General features: G+C 40.1%; 3 protein-coding genes across 3 annotated transcripts; all 3 read left to right on the forward strand.

Moving 5' to 3' along the window:
- The first annotated feature begins 750 nt into the window (after positions 1 to 750).
- On the forward strand, positions 751 to 2,178 carry LOC145769165 (uncharacterized). Its single transcript, XM_082580757.1, has one exon. It carries the CDS (start codon positions 751 to 753, stop codon positions 2,026 to 2,028), a length of 1,278 nt encoding a protein of 425 aa, XP_082436883.1. The 3' UTR covers positions 2,029 to 2,178.
- An 11,603-nt stretch (positions 2,179 to 13,781) lies between these two features.
- Positions 13,782 to 14,414, forward strand: LOC145769166 (uncharacterized). Its single transcript, XM_082580758.1, has one exon. The coding sequence runs from the start codon at positions 13,782 to 13,784 to the stop codon at positions 14,412 to 14,414; it is 633 nt and encodes a 210-aa protein (XP_082436884.1).
- A 178-nt stretch (positions 14,415 to 14,592) lies between these two features.
- On the forward strand, positions 14,593 to 16,629 carry LOC145769168 (uncharacterized). The gene has a single exon (XM_082580759.1). It carries the CDS (start codon positions 14,593 to 14,595, stop codon positions 16,627 to 16,629), a length of 2,037 nt encoding a protein of 678 aa, XP_082436885.1.
- The last annotated feature ends 3,348 nt before the right edge of the window (positions 16,630 to 19,977 follow it).

Raw genomic sequence — 19,977 nt, forward strand, 5'->3', positions numbered from 1 at the left:
CCCAATAATAACTAAGATTTGTGGTACCTGGTATAATAACTTTTTAAATCAATGACAGCATGAAATAGTGACAACATAAACATAAGCATGATCCCTGCATTAAGCACCACAAAATGACTAAGTTAAAGTTAGTTAAACAGTATAAAAGCCTGTGATGGACGTACGTGACGGACGTACATGATGGAAATTCCATTACGGTGTACATCCGTCACGCATTTTTACTTAGTTAAACAAAAAATTTTAGAAAACCATTTGGGTTGTAGGTTGATATGTAGGAACTAAAAGAAGAAATGAAGTTTCAAAATTTTAATTCATCTGATAATTTTATAAAATAAAATAAAGGAAAAAATTTGTGACGGACGTACAGGACCCCCAGGTCGAAGTCCCACATGCTATAAGTCCAACGTTACATCTTGTTCAAAAAAAAATTTTTTAGAGATTAATCTTACACTCATTTCTGATTGTACAACTGCGGTATTAACAAAGTTTCTTGAAATATCAATCAGAAGCTTCAGAATTCAGTATATGAGTATTTTTCATGATTTTTTTGACATTAGAAGTGATGTTCGCTTACTGAGGCATAACTTCCAACCATTTTGTGTGGGGGCCAAATATTTTTATTTTCTGAAAATTAGAAAGAATAAGCTTTTCAGGGATACCATTTTTATTGTTATCAGATAAAAAATATGTTTTGATGGGTTGGTTGTCCTTATCATGGAACTGCCCAGTAGGCTATAGTAGCTCGCAACAATGATACCAAGCGAGCCATACAACTTCCAAAGAAAACTTATAGTGAAAGGTAAATGCCAAGGTTGGGTGAGCATAGACAATTTTATTAGTTTCTTCACGGAAGATGGCTTTCTAAGCAAATATTCTAAAGGACTTGAAGGCGTGCGCACGTTAAACCTAAAAGAACACCAATTTGTGATTACACACACTGAAGCAGAAAAAGAAAACCTGGAACAACTAGCTAAAGACCACCAAACTCCCACTGCTTACCAATCCCAAGGAACTACAATAACAATCACAGCTTGGAAGCCAAAACCACCCTGTGACATTGTCACACTGTATCCAGTTCCAGTAGAGTGGCCGGTAGAACTTTCAAGAGACATTGCGAACGACTGTAAATGGGGAAAACCTGAAAAAATCTTCTTTGGGAGATTTAAAAAGTTCCCGAACATAAAATACGAATATGTTCATATCCACCTAAGGGATATAAACCTGGAAAATATCCCAGACAAAATCAAAGTTCATGGTATATGGATATATATAACAAAGCCAGGAGAGGAGCATTTCCCCCTGTGTAGAATATGCAAAAAGCGAGGTCATTGGGCAGCAGATTGCGCCCAGTGCGATATATGCAAAAAGAAGGGGCACACAACCCAACAATGCCGAACGACACAAAAAATGAACAATACACCCCAACGTCATCTTTGTCGCTTCTGCAAAGGACTGGGCCACCTCGATGCAACATGTCCCATGAGAATATTGTGTGGGTATTGCCAACACCGAGGACATCAAGGTACGGAATGCCCAAAACGTGCCCTCCTAACTCAACAAAGAAACGCTGAAACTGAAAGTGGTACTACAAGCCTTAACACTGAAGGACTATCATCAGATATAGAGTCCACTGACATAGCATCACACCCATGGGAAAAGAAAAGCACACGAAAGAAGAAAAAGAAAACGAAAAAGAAAACAACACACAATCAACAAGGACATCCGATATCTAAAACAAGAAATGCACCTGAAAGTCACCATTCACCAACACCCACCTACATCAGACCTAATAAGCGACCTCTTGAAGATAGTCCGCCCTTAGAAAACAAGACACAAAAAATAGATCCAAACTACTCAAAAGAATCATCCTCCGATTCAGAACAAAACTTAATGCCTCTGATGATTGACACATCATCCCAGAATCAGACAGATGAAAACCTTCTCACACCATCAGAAAATGACGAAAAATCTATCCTTGAACCAAACAAAGATGAAGAGCTGCCAAGACACAACAAAAATACGTACTAACTATAATATTTAAAACGAATTTCTATTGAATCCCTTTATCGCTTAAAAACCGAAAAAAAAGTACTAATAATCATAGTGTTAAATAGCCTATAACATAGCCTAATGTGATTATGTATCATACTTTTGACACCTAGTGAAATGCTTTCTGAGGCAGAGAGTCAAACTTGTCACATGCAAGTTAAAAAGCTTAAAATTTGCTCAATCAATATAAATGGAATCTCCAAAAAATTTACCAACATAATAAAATTCTTTAAGCTTCAGCTATTCAGAAAACTCATCGACTTTTACCTAAACAATTAGAAAATTGGGAAAAATTTTATAACATAAAACTTTTCTCAAACATATTCCCTGATTCTCCAAGCTTTCGTGCAGGAACTATGATAATACTAAAAAATGAAATAAAGCATATGACACAGCAAACCAACAACTCCAGATCTTAAACTCTAAGATTGAAGACGAATTTCATCCAAACCTAGTATCTGATCGAGCAAAATTTACCGATGTTATTGAACAATTTCACAATAACACGCAAAGAGGAGCACAAATTCGCTGCAAAATACCTCAAAACGATTCAGAGCAAACAAGCAAAGGATTCTTTCATCTTGAAACGAAAAGAGGTAAAAATAATACTATCACTGAACTACATACAGAGGACGATAAAGTTGTAACCAACAAAAATGACATCTTAACAGAAACACACAATTTTTACCATAAGTTATGGGGAATTGATGGAAAAATTGATTCAACTGAACAAGATGAATATCTAAACATTTTGAACCACACCACAATACATGCAGATGAAGCACAAGAAAATGAAAGACTAATAACAAAAGATGAAATTAAGATCGCAATTGATACATTAAATAAAAACTCAGCCCCCGGCTCGGATGGCCTCAGCACAATCTTTTATCAAAAATGTTGGCACATTTTGAAATATGATTTGCTTGAAATGTATACTAACTGTTTTCTAAAAAACACTATGACAGTAACGATGAGAGAAGCCATAGTTAAACTTTTTCACAAAAAAGGAGATAAATCATTGCTCAAAAATTGGAGACCAATCTCATTATTGAACACTGATTACAAAATTTTAAGTAAAATCCTAGCCAATAGAATCCCGCCCTTAATGAAAACACTGATTCAACCCAACCAAAAATGTGGTCTACCGAACAGACGAATTGAACACGCTACAATGAATATTCAAGCAGCCATCGAAGTAGCAAAACTAAAAAACAGAAAATTATATATTATGGTAACAGACTTTGAAAAAGCCTTTGACAGAGTGGAACATTCTTTTCTGTACAAAATACTCCAAAAAATTGGATTTAAGCCAGTGATGACTTCATACTTAACCCTTATATACTCAAACATCTCTAGTCGAGTTGAAATGAATGGAGCACTGACAAAAAAAATCGACATTAGGCGAGGCATCCGACAAGGATGCCCTCTGAGCATGCTCTTTTTTATAATATGCGCCGATGTACTCACATGCCACATAGAGAGCAATGCATCAATAAAAGGCTCTCCATAAATAAAAAAGCAGTAAAAATCGAACAATACGCAGACGACACAACGTTTATCACAAATAATCTTAATTCTATTACTGAAATACTTAAAGAATTAAAACTTTACCAACAAATGTCAGGACAAAAAATTAACGAAAATAAAACACAAATGCTTGTATCACAACCTGAGTTACAAAGTGAAGTACAGCAACATTACCCACATATTCCAATTCAAAATGAAATAAAAATCCTTGGAATCTGGTTAGGAAACAACAACAAAAAACTAGACACTTTTAACTGGGAAAAAGTGATAAAACAAACTGAAACGACTGCCAACATTCATAAATTTCGACCACTCTCCCTTATAGGAAAAATCACCATAATAAATACTCTCCTCGTGCCTATATCTCTTCACATGGGAAGGGTTCATTACCCACAAAAAAAGCATATCCAATCCTTAAACAAAATCTTATACAATTTTCTATGGTATCCATCTCCAATTGAGCAATTAAGCAGAACAAAAATCATTGCAGAAGTTAAAAACGGAGGATTAAAAATGATTGACATAGAAACAAAATTTCAAACCAGTAGAGCTGACAGAATTAGACACCTGTCCACACTCGATAAAGCTACAGAACTATGGCATGAGTGGGCAAAGTACAATCTAAACTATAAAATGAGGCACATCAACCAAAAATTATATAATCTAAGTGAACCACACTCTGATTGCCCAAATTCGTTTTATTCTGATATTTTCAGCACTTTTCTCCAACTCCGAAAACACAATCTTGACTGGACTGATATATCATATTATATAATACAATATACACAACTCTAAAAACACAAAAAGAAACTAAAACTGAAATTAAGAGCCAAAACAATGAACCAATAAGCTGGTCAGAAATGCTCCTTATGAAGAAAAATATCAAACCATACTTTTCAAACTCTGACATATCGATCTGCTATCGAATAGCACATTCAGCTTTTAAATGGGGCGATTTTTACAAACAATCTAACTCATGGCGTTGCAGGTAGAACAAAATTACTCAGTGCAAATTTTGCAAAATGGCTGTTGACAATATAAAACACCTGTTAACTGAATGTACCTTCACGAAATCAATTTGGAAAAAAATAGAAAAGCTATATCATTCAATAACAAAACAAAAGATTAAACTTACAACTGATATAATCCTATACAACCATTTTCCAAGCAGACAGGCAGACAACCTACTGATTCTGCTGATCCTAAATACAGTTAAGAGTACCATAATTAAAAATAAAATTTCACTAGACATTGGAGATAAATATATGTGGGACAACAAAAAATTTACCAAAACAACCCTCTGGGTTATTAAAACAAAAATTAAAGAGTATCTTCAAAGTGACACCTCTGTAATACCGACGCCCCTTACAAACCCCCCACGCTGTAGCATAAGTCGAACATGACAACTAAGAACCCACTATTCTCGAAAGAATTCTGCTATTAATTGTTATCATTTGCAGTGTATGTACCTGACTTGTGAATTTTATGAAATGCGCCATAGTAAATGATACTTATTCACACATACCATCTGCATGTAGCATCATTGCACTACAAGAGAGCAATGAGGCAACATGCAGATCCTTCTTCGTTTATGCAATTGCATGCATTACATTATATTCCTACTTATTGATTTGTTTATTTTTTGGCTACAAATGTGCGTTGTGGGACGCACAGTAACATAAACACTTTTATTGTGACTGGTAATGTGTTACCATAGATATCTTACATATAGATATGCAACTCAGCAATCGTGGAATTATCGTCACGCTCGACTGACTTTATGGACACAATCAACAATCAAGGTTGCCAGCTTGGCTAGCGTATCTATGGTAGGCTATTATTGTACGGTTTGGGCTTGGCGAGTGGTGGCTTTTGAGCTCCTTTGGAATATTTTTGATGTCGCATATTTCAAGTTTTCACAGAATAGCCTACTATGAAAAATCAAGACAATAATTTTTCTTCACGTAGGTTACGCAACTTCTGTTTCATGATCGTTGGAACTATCATTTAAGCTTATTTCCAGTGACTCATTAAAGCTTGTTGTAGGCAGTTTACAAACCTGAGATAGAGGGGCGCCGGAACGATTTTAGAGTGAGATATACGGTAGCGATAATTGTCAAACATTTTCAGGGGTTGTCGAGGATTTTCAGGGGTTGTCAGGCATTGTAGAGTAGCTACTTTCAGGCATTGTTGGGAATTTCCAGGCATTGTCGATCAATATCAGTGGTTGACAGGGTTTGGTAGTCATTATGGAACATTTTCAGGCATTGTCGAACATTTTCAGGAATTGTCAAACATTTTCAGGGGTTGTCGAGCATTTTCAGGGGTTGTCAAGCATTGTAGAGTAGCTACTTTCAGGCATTGTTGGGAATTTCAAGGCATTGTCTAGGATTTCCAGGCATTGTCGATCAATATCAATGGTTGACAGGCTTGTCAACCATTATCAGTCATTGTCGGAAATTTTCAAGAATTGTCAAATATTTTTAGGTGTCAGGGGCTCTCAGGCATTATAAAATACTTTAGATTCTTTCTGGCAGGCATTGTCGGCAGTGGCGTAGCTAGGGAATGTGCCGCCCGGGGTGGATTCAGATTTTGCCGCCCCTTCAAGAAAAAGCATGTGAAAACAGGCCCGATTTAGAGGGGGGGCAGAGGGTGCAGGTACCCCGGACCCCCCGACTTTTAAAGGGCCCCCCTACGTGAAAAAAATGTGATTTTTTTACTATTAGCTTTTGTGGTTTCTGCAAAATGCTGTGCAGTGCTGGATTGATGCTACTGTAGACGTCGAGGGGGTGTTTCGCGCCGTAGGCGAATTTTTTTGCACGGGGGCCCCTGATCTAAAAGTGCCCGGGCCTCCCATTAGCTAAATCCGGCCCTGTGTGAAAATGAAATGCGTTTTTTATCAGATTATAATCAAAATCAAAATCTGAAAGTAGCTTAATCTAGAATGCCTGACTACCCCTGAAAATGCTAGACAACCCCTGAAAATGTTCGACAATGCCTGACAAACCCGTCAACCACTAATAATGATCAACAATGCCTGGAAATCCTAGACAATGCCTGGAAATTCCCAACAATGCCTGAAAGTAGCTACTTTGCAATGCCTGACAACCCCTTAAAATGCTCGACAATCCCTGAAAATGTTCGACAATGCCTGAAAATGTTCCATAATGACTACCAAACCTGTCAAACACTGATATTGATCGACAATGCCTGCAAATCCTAGATAATGCCTAGAAATTCCCAACAATGCCTGAAAGTAGCTACTTTGCAATGCCTGACAACCCCTGAAAATGCTCGACAATTCCTGAACATGTTCGACAATGCCTGAAAATGTTCCATAATGACTACCAAACCTGTCAAACACTGATATTGATCGACAATGCCTGGAAATCCTAGACAATGCCTGGAAATTCCCAACAATGCCTGAAAATAGCTACTCTACAATGCCTGACAACCCCTGAAAATGCTCGACAACCCCTGAGTATGTTCGATAATGCCTGAAAATGTTCGACAATGCCTCACAAGCCTGTCAACCACTGATAATGATCGACAATGTCTGGAAATCCTACACAATGCCTAGAAATTCCCAACAATGCCTGAAAGTAGTTAGCCTACTCTACAATACCTGAAACCCCTGAAAATGTTCGACAACTCCTGAAAATGCTCCACGACCCCCCAAAAAGCCGACAATGCCCGACAATGCCTGACAATGCCCGACAATGCCTACAATGCCTGACAAAGGGTATTTAGAGGTACCCTCTGTGACTGTGATTAGTTTTCAATCGCCAGAATCTCCATAAAGCAGTCCATGCGGAACGAGAATGTGACGTCATCACAAGCAATCCATACGTCAACTTGAAAACGAAGAAAGTTTTATTTAAACAAAAACCAAAAAAAATATATTAAAAATAAAGTTGTTTTGCTGTGCCAAGTTTGAAGTCAATGCATACAGCCATAGCTACGCTGTTAGCCTTCAAACATCTTACGCACCACTGAGTTGCATATCTATATATAAGATATCTATGGTGTTACCTACCTGCCTGCGCAATGCATCTAATTTAATGTCGAACACAACAACGCCTTTTGGCATACGCATGATAAAAATATCTTTTGGGCTACTATTGTATGAACGTACTTGTTAGATGACCGTTATTGTGGAGATAAAACACTAGCCTCAAACATAAAAGTTATATCATAGCTACAATGAATTTCCAAATCTATCGCATGCCTTTGATCTCTTAATTCAGGAATAACTTATACTGTGCAACAGATTGGTATCAATAATATGATTGCATTCACCAATTGCTTCTTTTGTATTGTTTACTGTACAACTGTTTTTACTTTTCAATAAAAAAAAAAAAAAAAACACATGTAAGGCAACGTCGATCAACGGGTGTGACGACTAGCGACCCTCCCCTGCAACAGGTCCGCTGGCAGAATCACAAAACGGAAATGACGTTTCTTGCAAGCAATTCCACATACAAAGCATGTGCCCTTCTCAACCAAATACCATGGCTCACATAGAGAGCTTCCCATCACCCTCCTGAAACGGACTACTGCTCTCCACATCTCGAGCTAGGCCCGAGCCCAGAATTTGAAGAATCACCGACGTTACCTCTCGATGCAGATCACAGTTCGCCTGCACTCTCTTGCCCCACACCAGCCTCAAGCTCAAAGCTTGTGAACCACAGCACTTACATGACCTTCCAAAGCAGCCGATAACTTTTGATCTAGTGGAACCAACCGAACCCATAAGTGGAGTCCCTCATATTAAAAAATCCCCTATTCTGTGCCATTCTACGCGGTCCCGAGGGCTGGCACTGGATCTAGACGCGCATCTGGTCAATTAGTGCAGTCGTGGGAGCTTAAAAAGTGGTGTTTGTGGGAAAAAATTGTTATCAAGCTGATACTTTTCTCAGACCTTCCCCATATTATGCAGATGGCTCAGAAAAAATTCCCCATCAATCGGATGATGGGAACCCCCCTTTTGGACCCATTTTCCAAATGACGTCACAATCCCTTTATGAAAATTTTAAGTTTTTCAAAATAGGACATATTATACATCATTTTTTAGGTTTTTTCAAGGGGAACAACTTTTTCTATTAACAAGAACCCTGAAAATGTACAGAAAAAGAGTTATTACCGATTTAGCAAAAGGATAAATCTGTCAATTTCAGGCAAATTTGAAATTATTCGTCACTGTTGGACTTATTCTTCTATATTCTATAACAAAAATTAAACAAAGTAAGCTAAATGTAAATTGAAGCTATCATCAAAAACGACAAAGATGTTGCTTTCCTCCTCGTCTTGTCCCGTTTCATATCTTCATTGTACGAGAATTCTTTTTCTTCGGTACCAACATCGACGTTACGCAGTAGTGAAAAAAAGTCTTCATTCTTAAGTTTTTCGTCTAGTCTCTGGAATATGTCCTTCATACAAATTATTACTTAGATACGAAAAAGATGTGAAACTATATTTGTATTTCAAGCATGCTTACTGCTTAGGCTACTATACTACAGTATTACATTCCACACCATGACATTCACCACACGAAGAAACACATGCCATTCCATAATTACGACAGGTGCAAGTTTTCGTTCCACATGGATTTTTCGTTGATTTCTTACATCTGCATCTAATTACTTTGGTCAATGCTTCTGGTGCTATAGGCATATCCGTCATTATTGGGACAAGTTCGTTGTTGCTATTGTTTCTCCATCCCCATTCACAAACATTGAATTTAAATTCTAAAGACGTACGGTAACCCATGAAAGCAGGCTGCTCTTTGGCTCGGTGGTAGCTTTTCGGTGCAATTATCCCTTCGCATGCCATATACATGTAATTGTCATGTCTAAAAGTAAACAAAGATAAATATTACATACAGGGTATCTAGAATTGGACAATATCTTGAAAGTGTAAACATTATTATATAATCCCTATGTAAAAATACATACCTGAGTTTAGTAAGCGTTGAATCTTCATTGCCACAATACCAGATCTTGAATGCAGTTATAGAGGCTTCTCCGACCTCGTTTTGGGAACTCCAGACATTGCTGATAATTGCAGAATTCTCTTTCAGCGTTTCTGATTTTCGCAAACTTTTTTTTCCTTTTGTAGAATCCGCTTGAAGAATTGCCCCTTCTTTGACACTTCGTATTGCTCTCTGCTGCCGCCACTAAAAGCATAACAATTCTCTGGCGTGCAGATTCTGTTGAATCTCTTTTTGTGTGAGCTACCCTAGCGTGAGGGTGTGCTAAAGTTTACTGCATGGCCTGTTCGACTTCCAGCGTGGCTTCTCTCAAAAGGTTTGTGCTAACTATGTTTATTTATTTTGCAGCACTTAACCCTAATGTTTAAAAATCAGATAACCAGATAAAACAGGCTTACAAGCATTTTGACAATTGAACTAAGCTCTGAATATTGACTTGCAAATAATCTGTGGCACATGAAACTCTGGATTGGAGTTGTCATTTTTCCCCTCTCTTTTTCTTCTGAGCTAGCCTGGGTTGTTTTTTTTTGTTAGCTCAGTTAGTTGTAATATTTGGGTGGGTTGGGCCTTCTTGATCATAACTTGGGATCATTTGGTTTGGCACTCACATGTGCTATTGTCGGCTACCCCTTAAAGTACATTTTCCCTTTATTATTTGTAGTGTAACTTTCTGCATTTTTTGTGTTATTTGTTAGTGCTTTATTCATTAAATAGAATCACGTTGATATTGGTGTCAACATCATTTTTAAACAAGGTAATTGTTTGGTAAATTAACTCTAGTTCATTGGCTGAACTCTTGTGTGTAGTTAGTTTAATTGGCTTGTCTTTGAAAATACATATTGAACATTTACTTTGTTGCCTTTGCTACTGTTGCCTAACTCTGGTTCATTGGTTGAACCATTTTTGGCTTGGTTAGTCACAATAGTTTGGTAAGGTATTTGATTGTTTTTGGTACGGTATGTATGTTAACTTGTGATTAAGTCGCCTTGGTAAACACAGTTGGTGTTTATACTGTAGACTTATTCTAGTGTATTGGTTGCACTGTTGTTAAAGTTAATTTGCCTCTTTGTTAAGTAAATTTGGGTTGTTTTGTTCCAGTATCAGTAGTTGTGATAGCTTGACATCTGTGTTTAAGTAAATTTTCAGTAATTTTTGGTATTGTAATTATATAAGTATGCATACTCGAAAGAGTATAGGGACACATGTTAAGCAAAATGTAGCTAGTGAAGAGGGCTACCAGGCAGAAAAGCTGCACAGCTTAAAAAAGACTTGGCAGTCTCACTTGGGCCTTCTCACTAGAAGAGAAAGAGATGTCTTGGGTGCCTTAGCTGATGGGATTGGTGTGGATCAAGTGAAACAATTTCGAAGTGAGTACAATAAAGCGTACCAGTCGTGTATAGGGGCATGTTCGCAATACATGCTTGCAATCCCTGTCAAGCAAGAATACCTTGTTGAATTGGAAGATGCTCGCCAGCGATGGGATGAAGTACAGAAGCGCAAAGATAAAATGGATGCCCGCCTTTCTGGGCAAACTAGTCCTAAAATGCCAAGCTCGTCGAGTAATGCCCAAACCTTCCGCCAGTCTTCTGTAGCACCAGCCACTATTGGACAAGTTGTGCAACCTGGAGTGGCTGTCAAACAAAACATACGTGAGAGGGCAATTCGTGTAGCTAGGGAGGCTGCAAATGACTATAATAAGCAAAAAGAAGAGGAGAGGTCTGCTGGTTATCGCCTTCAGTACAGGTCGGAAATGTACCCTCCTCGGCCAGCGCCCCCTTCTCAGTCCAGTGATCATTTTCAAAATAGTGAACAGGGTGAGACAGGCAGTCATTATGTAACATACGATAAAGTAGGCCCTTCAGAGCCGTCACTAAATAGGACCAGAGTAGAGGAACGTAGGCCTGGCCGTTTGACTCCCTCCGGCTATACTATGGAACATTCTCCAGTGGAACCTGTTCGCTTAAGCCCGCCTGCTTTCAATTCAATTCCTTCTGTTGGAATTAGATCAACTCAAGACGAAAATTGGACATCCATTTCTCAAGACAGAAGACCTCGTGAACCTGACATCACTGGACTTGTTGACGCATTGTACACTATGACTACTTCCATAAATCGGAACCAATCCAGCATGGAACCGTTTGATGGTGCCCCAGAAGACTATCGGCGTTTCATCCGGCATTTTGAAGCATACACCATTCGGGGAGTTATTGATGCAGCGACAAAACTTGACAAGTTAATTTCTTCCTGTGTTGGTGAAGCAAGAGAAAGCATTGCAGACTGCATCCTCAGCTCTTCTCCAGATTTGGGCTACCTGGAAGCAAGGCAAATTTTGGAAAGCTCTTATGGTCAAATGCACAGCATTGTAAGTGCCTATACTAGAAAGTTAACTGAGGGAGCTCCCATCAAACCTAATGATGCAGAGAGTATTGTTAAGTTAGCTAGAGACATGCGTAGCTGTGAGATTGCTTGCAGTGACTTTCCAAATTCAGGTCTAGACACACAACAAGTCATTGGCTCCATATTTGGCCGACTCCCTATCTATATGCAAGACAAGTTTGTATCTTCTGTCAGCCATCAATTGGAAAGAGGACAAGCTGTGACCTTTTCCCAGCTCTCTCAGTTTGTTCAGAGGAAGGCCCAGGCAGATAGAAGTTTCCTTGGACAGCTCGTTGGAAGAAGAAAAGAAAAGGCATCAAGTACTGTTGCACCCACTGCTAGACAACCACGTAGAGTTTCAACATTCTTGAATCAAACTGTCGTAGCGCAGAATGCAGAGGCTGGTCAATCGAAGGGAGTCAGAGATTCTACGAGGTGTTTGGCTTGCAAAGGTGCACATCAAGTCTGGAATTGCCAAACCTTCAAAGACAAGTCTGGACCTGATAGGTGGAAGCTAATTTGGTCCAGCAAGCATTGCCTTAATTGTCTTGGAAACCATTTTGTCAGAAGGTGCCCTTCGTCCAGGACATGCCAAATTTGTAGACAGAAGCACCACACCTTGCTACATCAGTCTAGCCAGGATGGACGTAGGAATCATAGCCCAAGCTCGAATGCCAAGAGTCCTCATGGGGCCGGTGTTGTGTCCAATGCAGCACCAGAGAAGAAAGTGTGTAGTACCACCACTTTGCAACACTCTAGACATGGTGAGGTGAGACTTAAGGTAGTCCCAGTGGCTGTGTGGGGATCTGACTCTCAGAAATGTGTGAACACGTATGCATTTCTGGACGAAGGTTCAAACTCCACTTTGTGCACCATGAGTTTGATGAAGAAGCTTGGAAGCAGTGGCAAGAGAGTTGGGTATTCCCTTTCAACTGTAAATGGGACAACCCAACAAGAAGGATTCAAGCTCAAACTGTCAGCAAGGGGCATTAGAGAACAAAAGGTCATCCCTTTAGCTGATGTGTTAGCAGTACCAAGCTTGCCAGACTTGGAAAGCAGCATCCCCTCCAACGACATTGTAGAGCGTCATGCCCATCTTCATGGTCTGGACTTTCCTATGTTGGACCAAAGGAAAATTGATATCTTAATTGGTGCAGATGTCCAGGCAGCGCACATTGCTACAGAGTTCCGTCAAGGCAGAAGTAATGAGCCAGTAGCATGTCGGTCAGGATTAGGTTGGACATTAGTTGGTCCCACTGGCGTTGAAAATCCAGAATCTATGGTGCACCTAAACTTTGTTAGGAGTGAAAATGTCTTGCTCCATCAACAAATGGAGCAAATGTATAACACAGATTTTAAAGATGCTGGTGTAGTCGAAGTAGCGCCATCAGTTGAAGACAAAGAAGCTCTAGCCATAATGGAGGATTCGGTGTTAAAGGTTGATGGACACTATGAAATTGCCTTACCCTGGAAGAATGGCCATGTAAATCTTCCATACAATAGATCGCTTGCTGAGAAAAGACTGAACCAGCTGAGACACAGGTTTTTGAAGGACAATGACTTGTTTGAGCTTTACAAGGAAAAGATCTAGGAATATGTAGAAAATGGTCATGCCCGTCCAGTACCAAATGATTTACTTTCTCCCTCATCCAAAACTTGGTACATACCCCACCATTCCACTGGAGGGAAATTTAGAGTGGTTTTTGACTGTGCCGCAAAGTTCAAAGGAACTTCCCTGAATGAGAATCTGCTTCAAGGCCCAGACTTGACTAGCAATTTGGTTGGAGTTCTCCTTCGGTTCAGGCAGCAGCCAGTTGTAGTAGTTGCAGATATTAAAAGTATGTTCCACCAGGTGAGGGTGAAGCCAGATGACTGTGACAGCTTGCGTTTTTTGTGGTGGCCTAATAATGATCTTTCTTTACCTCCTCAAGACTACCAAATGTTGGTACATCTATTTGGTGCAACATCCTCCCCTAGTTGCTGTGGCTTTGCACTCAGAAAGGTGGCAGAAGACAATGAGTTAGGGGCCAGCCAAGAGGCAGTGGATGCCATAAAAGGTAATTTTTATGTTGATGACTTCCTCAAATCCTTTGAGACATCTGAGGATGCTAAAAGAGTCGTCCTGGAAATTAAAGACTTACTGCAGCAAAGTGGTTTTGTGCTTACTAAATTCATTAGTAACTCGGAAGAAGTGGTGGAGTCTTTGCCTGATGAGTGTGTGGTGAAACCTTCTTTAGATCTACATCTAGACGAGGGTCCTGTGGAGCGTACCTTAGGAGTGCAGTGGAACACACTTCATGACAATTTTGGAGTGAAGATCAATGTGCAACAAAAGCCAGTGACACGCCGTGGCATTTTATCAATGGACACTGGTCAGCCAGGTCTACGATCCTTTGGGATTTGTGCAGCCATTCTTGTTGCCTGCAAAATGTATCATGCAGGATTTATGCATCAGTGGCCTGGGTTGGGATGATCCAATACCTGAAATTAAAGCTGTAGCTTGGCAAGAGTGGGTAAGATGTTTGCTAGCACTGCAAGACTTGAAAGTAAGTCGGTGTTTTCGTCCAGCACAGTTCAAACCTATTTTGACAGAATTGCATTGTTTCTGTGATGCAAGTAATATCGATTATGGCGCAGTTGTGTACTTGAGGATGGTGGACAAGAGTGGAAATGTGCATTGTGCCTTTGTCATGGGGAAGTCACGAGTGACTCCAGTGAAGCCCATGACTGTTCCGAGGTTAGAGCTGTCAGCTGCGGTGATTGGTGTCAATTTGGTTCGCTCAGTGAAAAATGAGCTTGATTTGAAGATTGATAGGACTTTCTTTTGGACTGACTCCACATCTGTACTACAGTACATTAGGAACACTGCTAGAAGGTTTCAAGTTTTTGTGGCAAACAGGGTTGCAGCAATTCATGCTGGGTCAGAACCATCACAGTGGCATCACGTTGGAACCAAAGAAAACCCAGCAGATATTGCGTCTCGTGGTCTTGGTCCAGTCAAGCTTTCCAAAGCTGACCTGTGGTTTAAAGGACCAGACTTCTTGCAACTCAGTGACGAGTTTTGGCCAGCCGGTCCTGAAACTTTGGTTCCTTTACCTGAAGATGACCCTGAGATCAAAACCATGTACCGAGTGAATGCAACTGAAACTGAGGAACCTATTGGAGGGTCCCCTCTCAATCGCTTGTTAAACTATTTCTCTTCGTTTGTTCGTCTAAAGAGGGCAGTTGCTTGGATATTGCGGTTTCGGCGATACCTGAGGTCAAAGACTGAGCTTCCCAATCAATCAGGTGCATCTGTAAATCTCAAGGGCGACTTATCGGTATCTGAGTTAGAAACTGCCACAATTGAGATTGTGAAGGCAGTGCAAAAAGAAGCATTTCCTTTGGAGATGAGTTCGCTCCAGAATTGTAATGAGTTTGGTGTGGGTGGATCCCAAACTGTGTTGAAAACTTCCTCTGTTAAAAGGCTTTCCCCTGTGGTGGTTCATGGTGTGCTTAGAGTTGGTGGCAGATTGCACAAGTCCCCTGTCTCTCAGGATGTTAAACACCCTGTTATTTTGCCTAGTAAGCACCATGTTACGAATTTAATTATTGAGTTTTACCACCAACGTGAGGGTCACATGGGTGCCCTACACACACTTGCTGCCAGTAGAGAGTTATTTTGGATTGTTCGTGGTCACTCTGTAGTTCGACGTGTTTTGCACGCTTGTAGAAAGTGTCGTCTTCGAAACATTGTTGCTGGTGAGCAGATTATGGCGCCATTGCCCGAGTTTCGTGTTACTCCAGGGAAGCCGGCATTTGCATGTGTGGGTGTCGACTACATGGGTCCAATTATGGTTAAGTTAGGTCGTAGCTGGGTAAAACGTTATGGTTGCATTTTTTCGTGCATGGCCACCCGTGCCATTCACATAGAGATTTCACACTCCCTTTCCACCCATTCATTCCTGCTGGCATATCAACGATTCACCAACCGTCGAGGAACACCAGAGAAGATCGTGTCCGATAACGGTACAAACTTTGTCGGTGCGGCCAGAGAACTAAAAGAAGGAATACAACGATGGAATAACAGCATCATCCACAAGAAGTTCAGTCAACACGGTACGCAGTGGAGTTTTAATCCGCCAGGTGCTAGTCACCAAGGAGGTGTCTGGGAGCGTATGATACGTACCGTCCGCAAGATTATGCTCTCGCTGACTGAAGAACGTTCACTAGATGACGAGAGCCTCATCACATTCATGACCGAGGTCGAGCGCATCATCAATAATCGTCCTTTGACCTCAGTTACTTCTGATCCTGACGACCTGGAAGCTTTGACTCCAAGCTCGTTGTTGACCGGACGATTGGCTGCATCTCTACCTACCGATGTATTTATCGAAGCAGACGGCTACCGTCGTTCGTGGCGTCTGGCAAATTGGTTAGCTGACCAGTTTTGGAGTAGGTGGCTGAAAGACTATTTGCCTACTCTTCAAGTTCGGCAAAAGTGGTTGCAACCCAAGCGCAACTTGCAGGTTGGGGACATTGTACTTGTGAAAGACGAGTGTTTGAAAAGGGGTATGTGGCCCAAAGCCCGAGTAGAGGAGGTATTTCCCGGGTCAGACGGTCATGTTCGAACAGTACGAGTAAAGACCGCGGCATCGTCATACAATAGGGACATCCGCAAACTTTGCCTATTGGAGGCATCGGATTGATCAGGACATTTGTTGAAATCATGCCTTTTGTGTCGACACTCCTGTGTTAGACCTTTCGACAACAACGGAATGAAAAGGACATTTATTTGAAAACCATGCCTTTCGTGTAAACCTTCATAGTCTCGACCTTTCGACGACGGAATGCACAGGACATTTATTTGTAGTTACTGTATTATTTGTGTGTACTCTTATGATTCAGACTTTCGGCGAGCGACGGAATCTACAGAACATTTGTCTGCATCAGAACTTTTGAACTTGCTTGCCTTCTGTCTTTTTGTTTGTTTGTGTTGTTTTCTATGTCACATGCCGCATCAAGTTTATTGCTGCAATTGTATCTACTCGTTTTAGGGGTAGCCTTCACATTTTAAATTTTATTGTTTATCTAACCATTCCTCTTCGTGCTCATCGTTAGCTGTTCTCAGTCCTACTTGTCACTGCTGGGGTCGGCCATTGTGTTGTGTCAAGCGTCTTAATATGAATATAATCTGTTTGGTACAGTTATATTGGGGCCGGTGTAGAATCCGCTTGAAGAATTGCCCCTTCTTTGACACTTCGTATTGCTCTCTGCTGCCGCCACTAAAAGCATAACAATTCTCTGGCGTGCAGATTCTGTTGAATCTCTTTTTGTGTGAGCTACCCTAGCGTGAGGGTGTGCTAAAGTTCACTGCATGGCCTGTTCGACTTCCAGCGTGGCTTCTCTCAAAAGGTTTGTGCTAACTATGTTTATTTATTTTGCAGCACTTAACCCTAATGTTTAAAAATCAGATAACCAGATAAAACAGGCTTACAAGCATTTTGACAATTGAACTAAGCTCTGAATATTGACTTGCAAATAATCTGTGGCACATGAAACTCTGGATTGGAGTTGTCATTTTTCCCCTCTCTTTTTCTTCTGAGCTAGCCTGGGTTGTTTTTTTTGTTAGCTCAGTTAGTTGTAATATTTGGGTGGGTTGGGCCTTCTTGATCATAACTTGGGATCATTTGGTTTGGCACTCACATGTGCTATTGTCGGCTACCCCTTAAAGTACATTTTCCCTTTATTATTTGTAGTGTAACTGTCTGCATTTTTTGTGTTATTTGTTAGTGCTTTATTCATTAAATAGAATCACGTTGATATTGGTGTCAACACCTTTTTTAAATATCGATGACGTTGTGTCGCATCCTGACCATGCATGGAGGAAAAGAAGATCTTCTTTAATACTTGGGTTGGCTTCTTTGATTCTCCAGGCTTTGTTGAAGCGCTCCTTGGTCGAAGTAAATATCATCATGAGTGCCAGTCTTCCAATGATGCAGTAACATAGTAACTACATCAGTATCATCAGCAATGACATTTACTGGACCTTTTCAAAGAAGAGCATAATCGAGGGATTTCGCTACAATGGAACCGTCAGCATCATCAGAGCATTTTGCCTCGCGTAACTAACCGCCATGCGATGTGCCTTTTTCCTCTGCTTTGCAGTTTTATTCTTGTGCATTTCGTTTTTCAATATTCATTGTGTAGATCAGTTATTTTCAATGTAGATGTTATTGTAAAATCATCACAGCAGTTGTGAACTTCAACTTCGGATTGTCTCAGAAGGGTAGAAACAAACTTGATGAATTCAGCCTTGGTTTCGATGCAGCTGAGGTAGCGATCTTGAGTAAAAGGAAGTGAATTGCTCGGATCAATTTTCACAAACGTGCTCTGTGGAACGGAATTTCGGCGCAAGTGCTCGTGACTTTTAGTACTTTCGTCATGATAGACATCAAATACAACTACAGCATGGGTATAATGTTTTTGGATATATTTCACATACGAATTTCAAACTTCCGAAAACTTCATTCCTTTTTTCCAGCGAACTTTATGTAGTAGGCCTAATGCACCACCGTCGATATAATAGAAGTTGCTTGTTGATTTCCTCTAAGGCATGCGACGAAGAACCAGGCAAAAGAATTTTTCGAAGAGAGGGTTCGTCAGGCTTTCTCATCATGCCTTCCTTGAACATAGACATTGGCTCTGAAGTCAACTCGAATTCGAAAAATTGCTCAAGGCTTTCCTTGCTTTCAGCAACAGCAAACATCCTATTGAACATGACTTTCGAACCAATACCACTTGCACTACTTTTTGTTTTGTTTACTTCCATTAAGGATTCTAATGGTTTGAACAATTGATTGATGCGATAGTAATTGCTACCCCATCTAAACCTTTTTGGATATTTTGACCAATTTGCTCCGCTTGTTCACAATTGACGTCATCTTTTCCGGCGATGGACACTAGACCGTTTGAAGGAGAAGATAGGTTTACATCTGGTACTAAGAATGGGTTTTTCGTTGTTAACCAGGCCAGAAACTTTTAAAATCTTCGTAATCCCTCTTTTTTCTTGAAGCACCCAACTCTTCATGCTGGTTAGCCTACTTCATAGAAACTGAGCCTTGTTTAGTTGCGTCATTGCTTCATGAATACTTGCCGAGTGACTCACACCAAAAACCCAAAGATGTCGAACACTTTCTGCATACTTTTCCTTCCGTCAATCCTCCACGCGACTTAATTGAGCGCATAAGAGCTTACTCGATCGCAAGATCTTTCCAAATTCCGGTGAAGCTTCTTGCTGTCCTCTTTACTGTGTGCTGCTCGGTTAGAAGTTGATCGTAGGCTTACAACCATAGATGAAAAGAGAATTCTGCAAATATCAGCAATATCTGGAGTCATGGTGTCGAATGTAATAGTATAGTAGCCTAAGTATGCTTCAAATACAAATATAGTTTCACATCTTTTTCGTATCTAAGTATAATAAGTATGAACGAGTGAACGACATACTCCAGAGACTAGACGAAAAACTTAAGAATGAAGTTTTTTTTTTCACTTTTGCATAACGTCGATGTTGGTACCGAAGAGGAGTGCTCTTACAATGAAGATGAAACGGGACAAGACGAGGAGGAAAGCAACATCTTTGACGTTTTTGATGATGATGATAGCTTCAATTTTTGTTTCGCTTACTTTGTTTAATTCTTGTTAACGAATGTAGAAGAATAAGTCCAACAGTGACGAATAATTTCAAATTTGCCTGGAATTCATAAATTTATCCTTTTGCTTAATCGGTAATAACTCTTTTTCTGTACATTTTCAGGGTTCTTGTTAATAGAAAAAGTTGTTCCCCTTGAAAAAACCTAAAAAATGATGTATAATATGTCCTATTTTGAAAAACTTAAAATTTTCATAAAGGGATTGTGACGTCATTTGGAAAATGGGCCCAAAAGGGGGTTTCCCATCATCCGATTGATTGGGAATTTTTTCTGAGCCATTTGCATAGTATGGGGAAGGTCTGAGAAAAGTATCAGCTTGATAAAAAATTTTTCCCACAAAAAGCC

Source organism: Aplidium turbinatum, chromosome 4, assembly GCF_918807975.1.
Source record: "Aplidium turbinatum chromosome 4, kaAplTurb1.1, whole genome shotgun sequence".
In the NCBI taxonomy this organism is placed as follows: Eukaryota; Metazoa; Chordata; class Ascidiacea; order Aplousobranchia; family Polyclinidae; genus Aplidium; species Aplidium turbinatum.

Excerpts from the sequence above, each read along its gene's own strand:
- LOC145769168 (XM_082580759.1), top strand. The coding sequence starts at position 14,593 with ATGGTGGACAAGAGTGGAAATGTGCATTGTGCCTTTGTCATGGGGAAG.
- LOC145769165 (XM_082580757.1), top strand. The coding sequence starts at position 751 with ATGATACCAAGCGAGCCATACAACTTCCAAAGAAAACTTATAGTGAAA.
- LOC145769166 (XM_082580758.1), top strand. The coding sequence starts at position 13,782 with ATGTTCCACCAGGTGAGGGTGAAGCCAGATGACTGTGACAGCTTGCGT.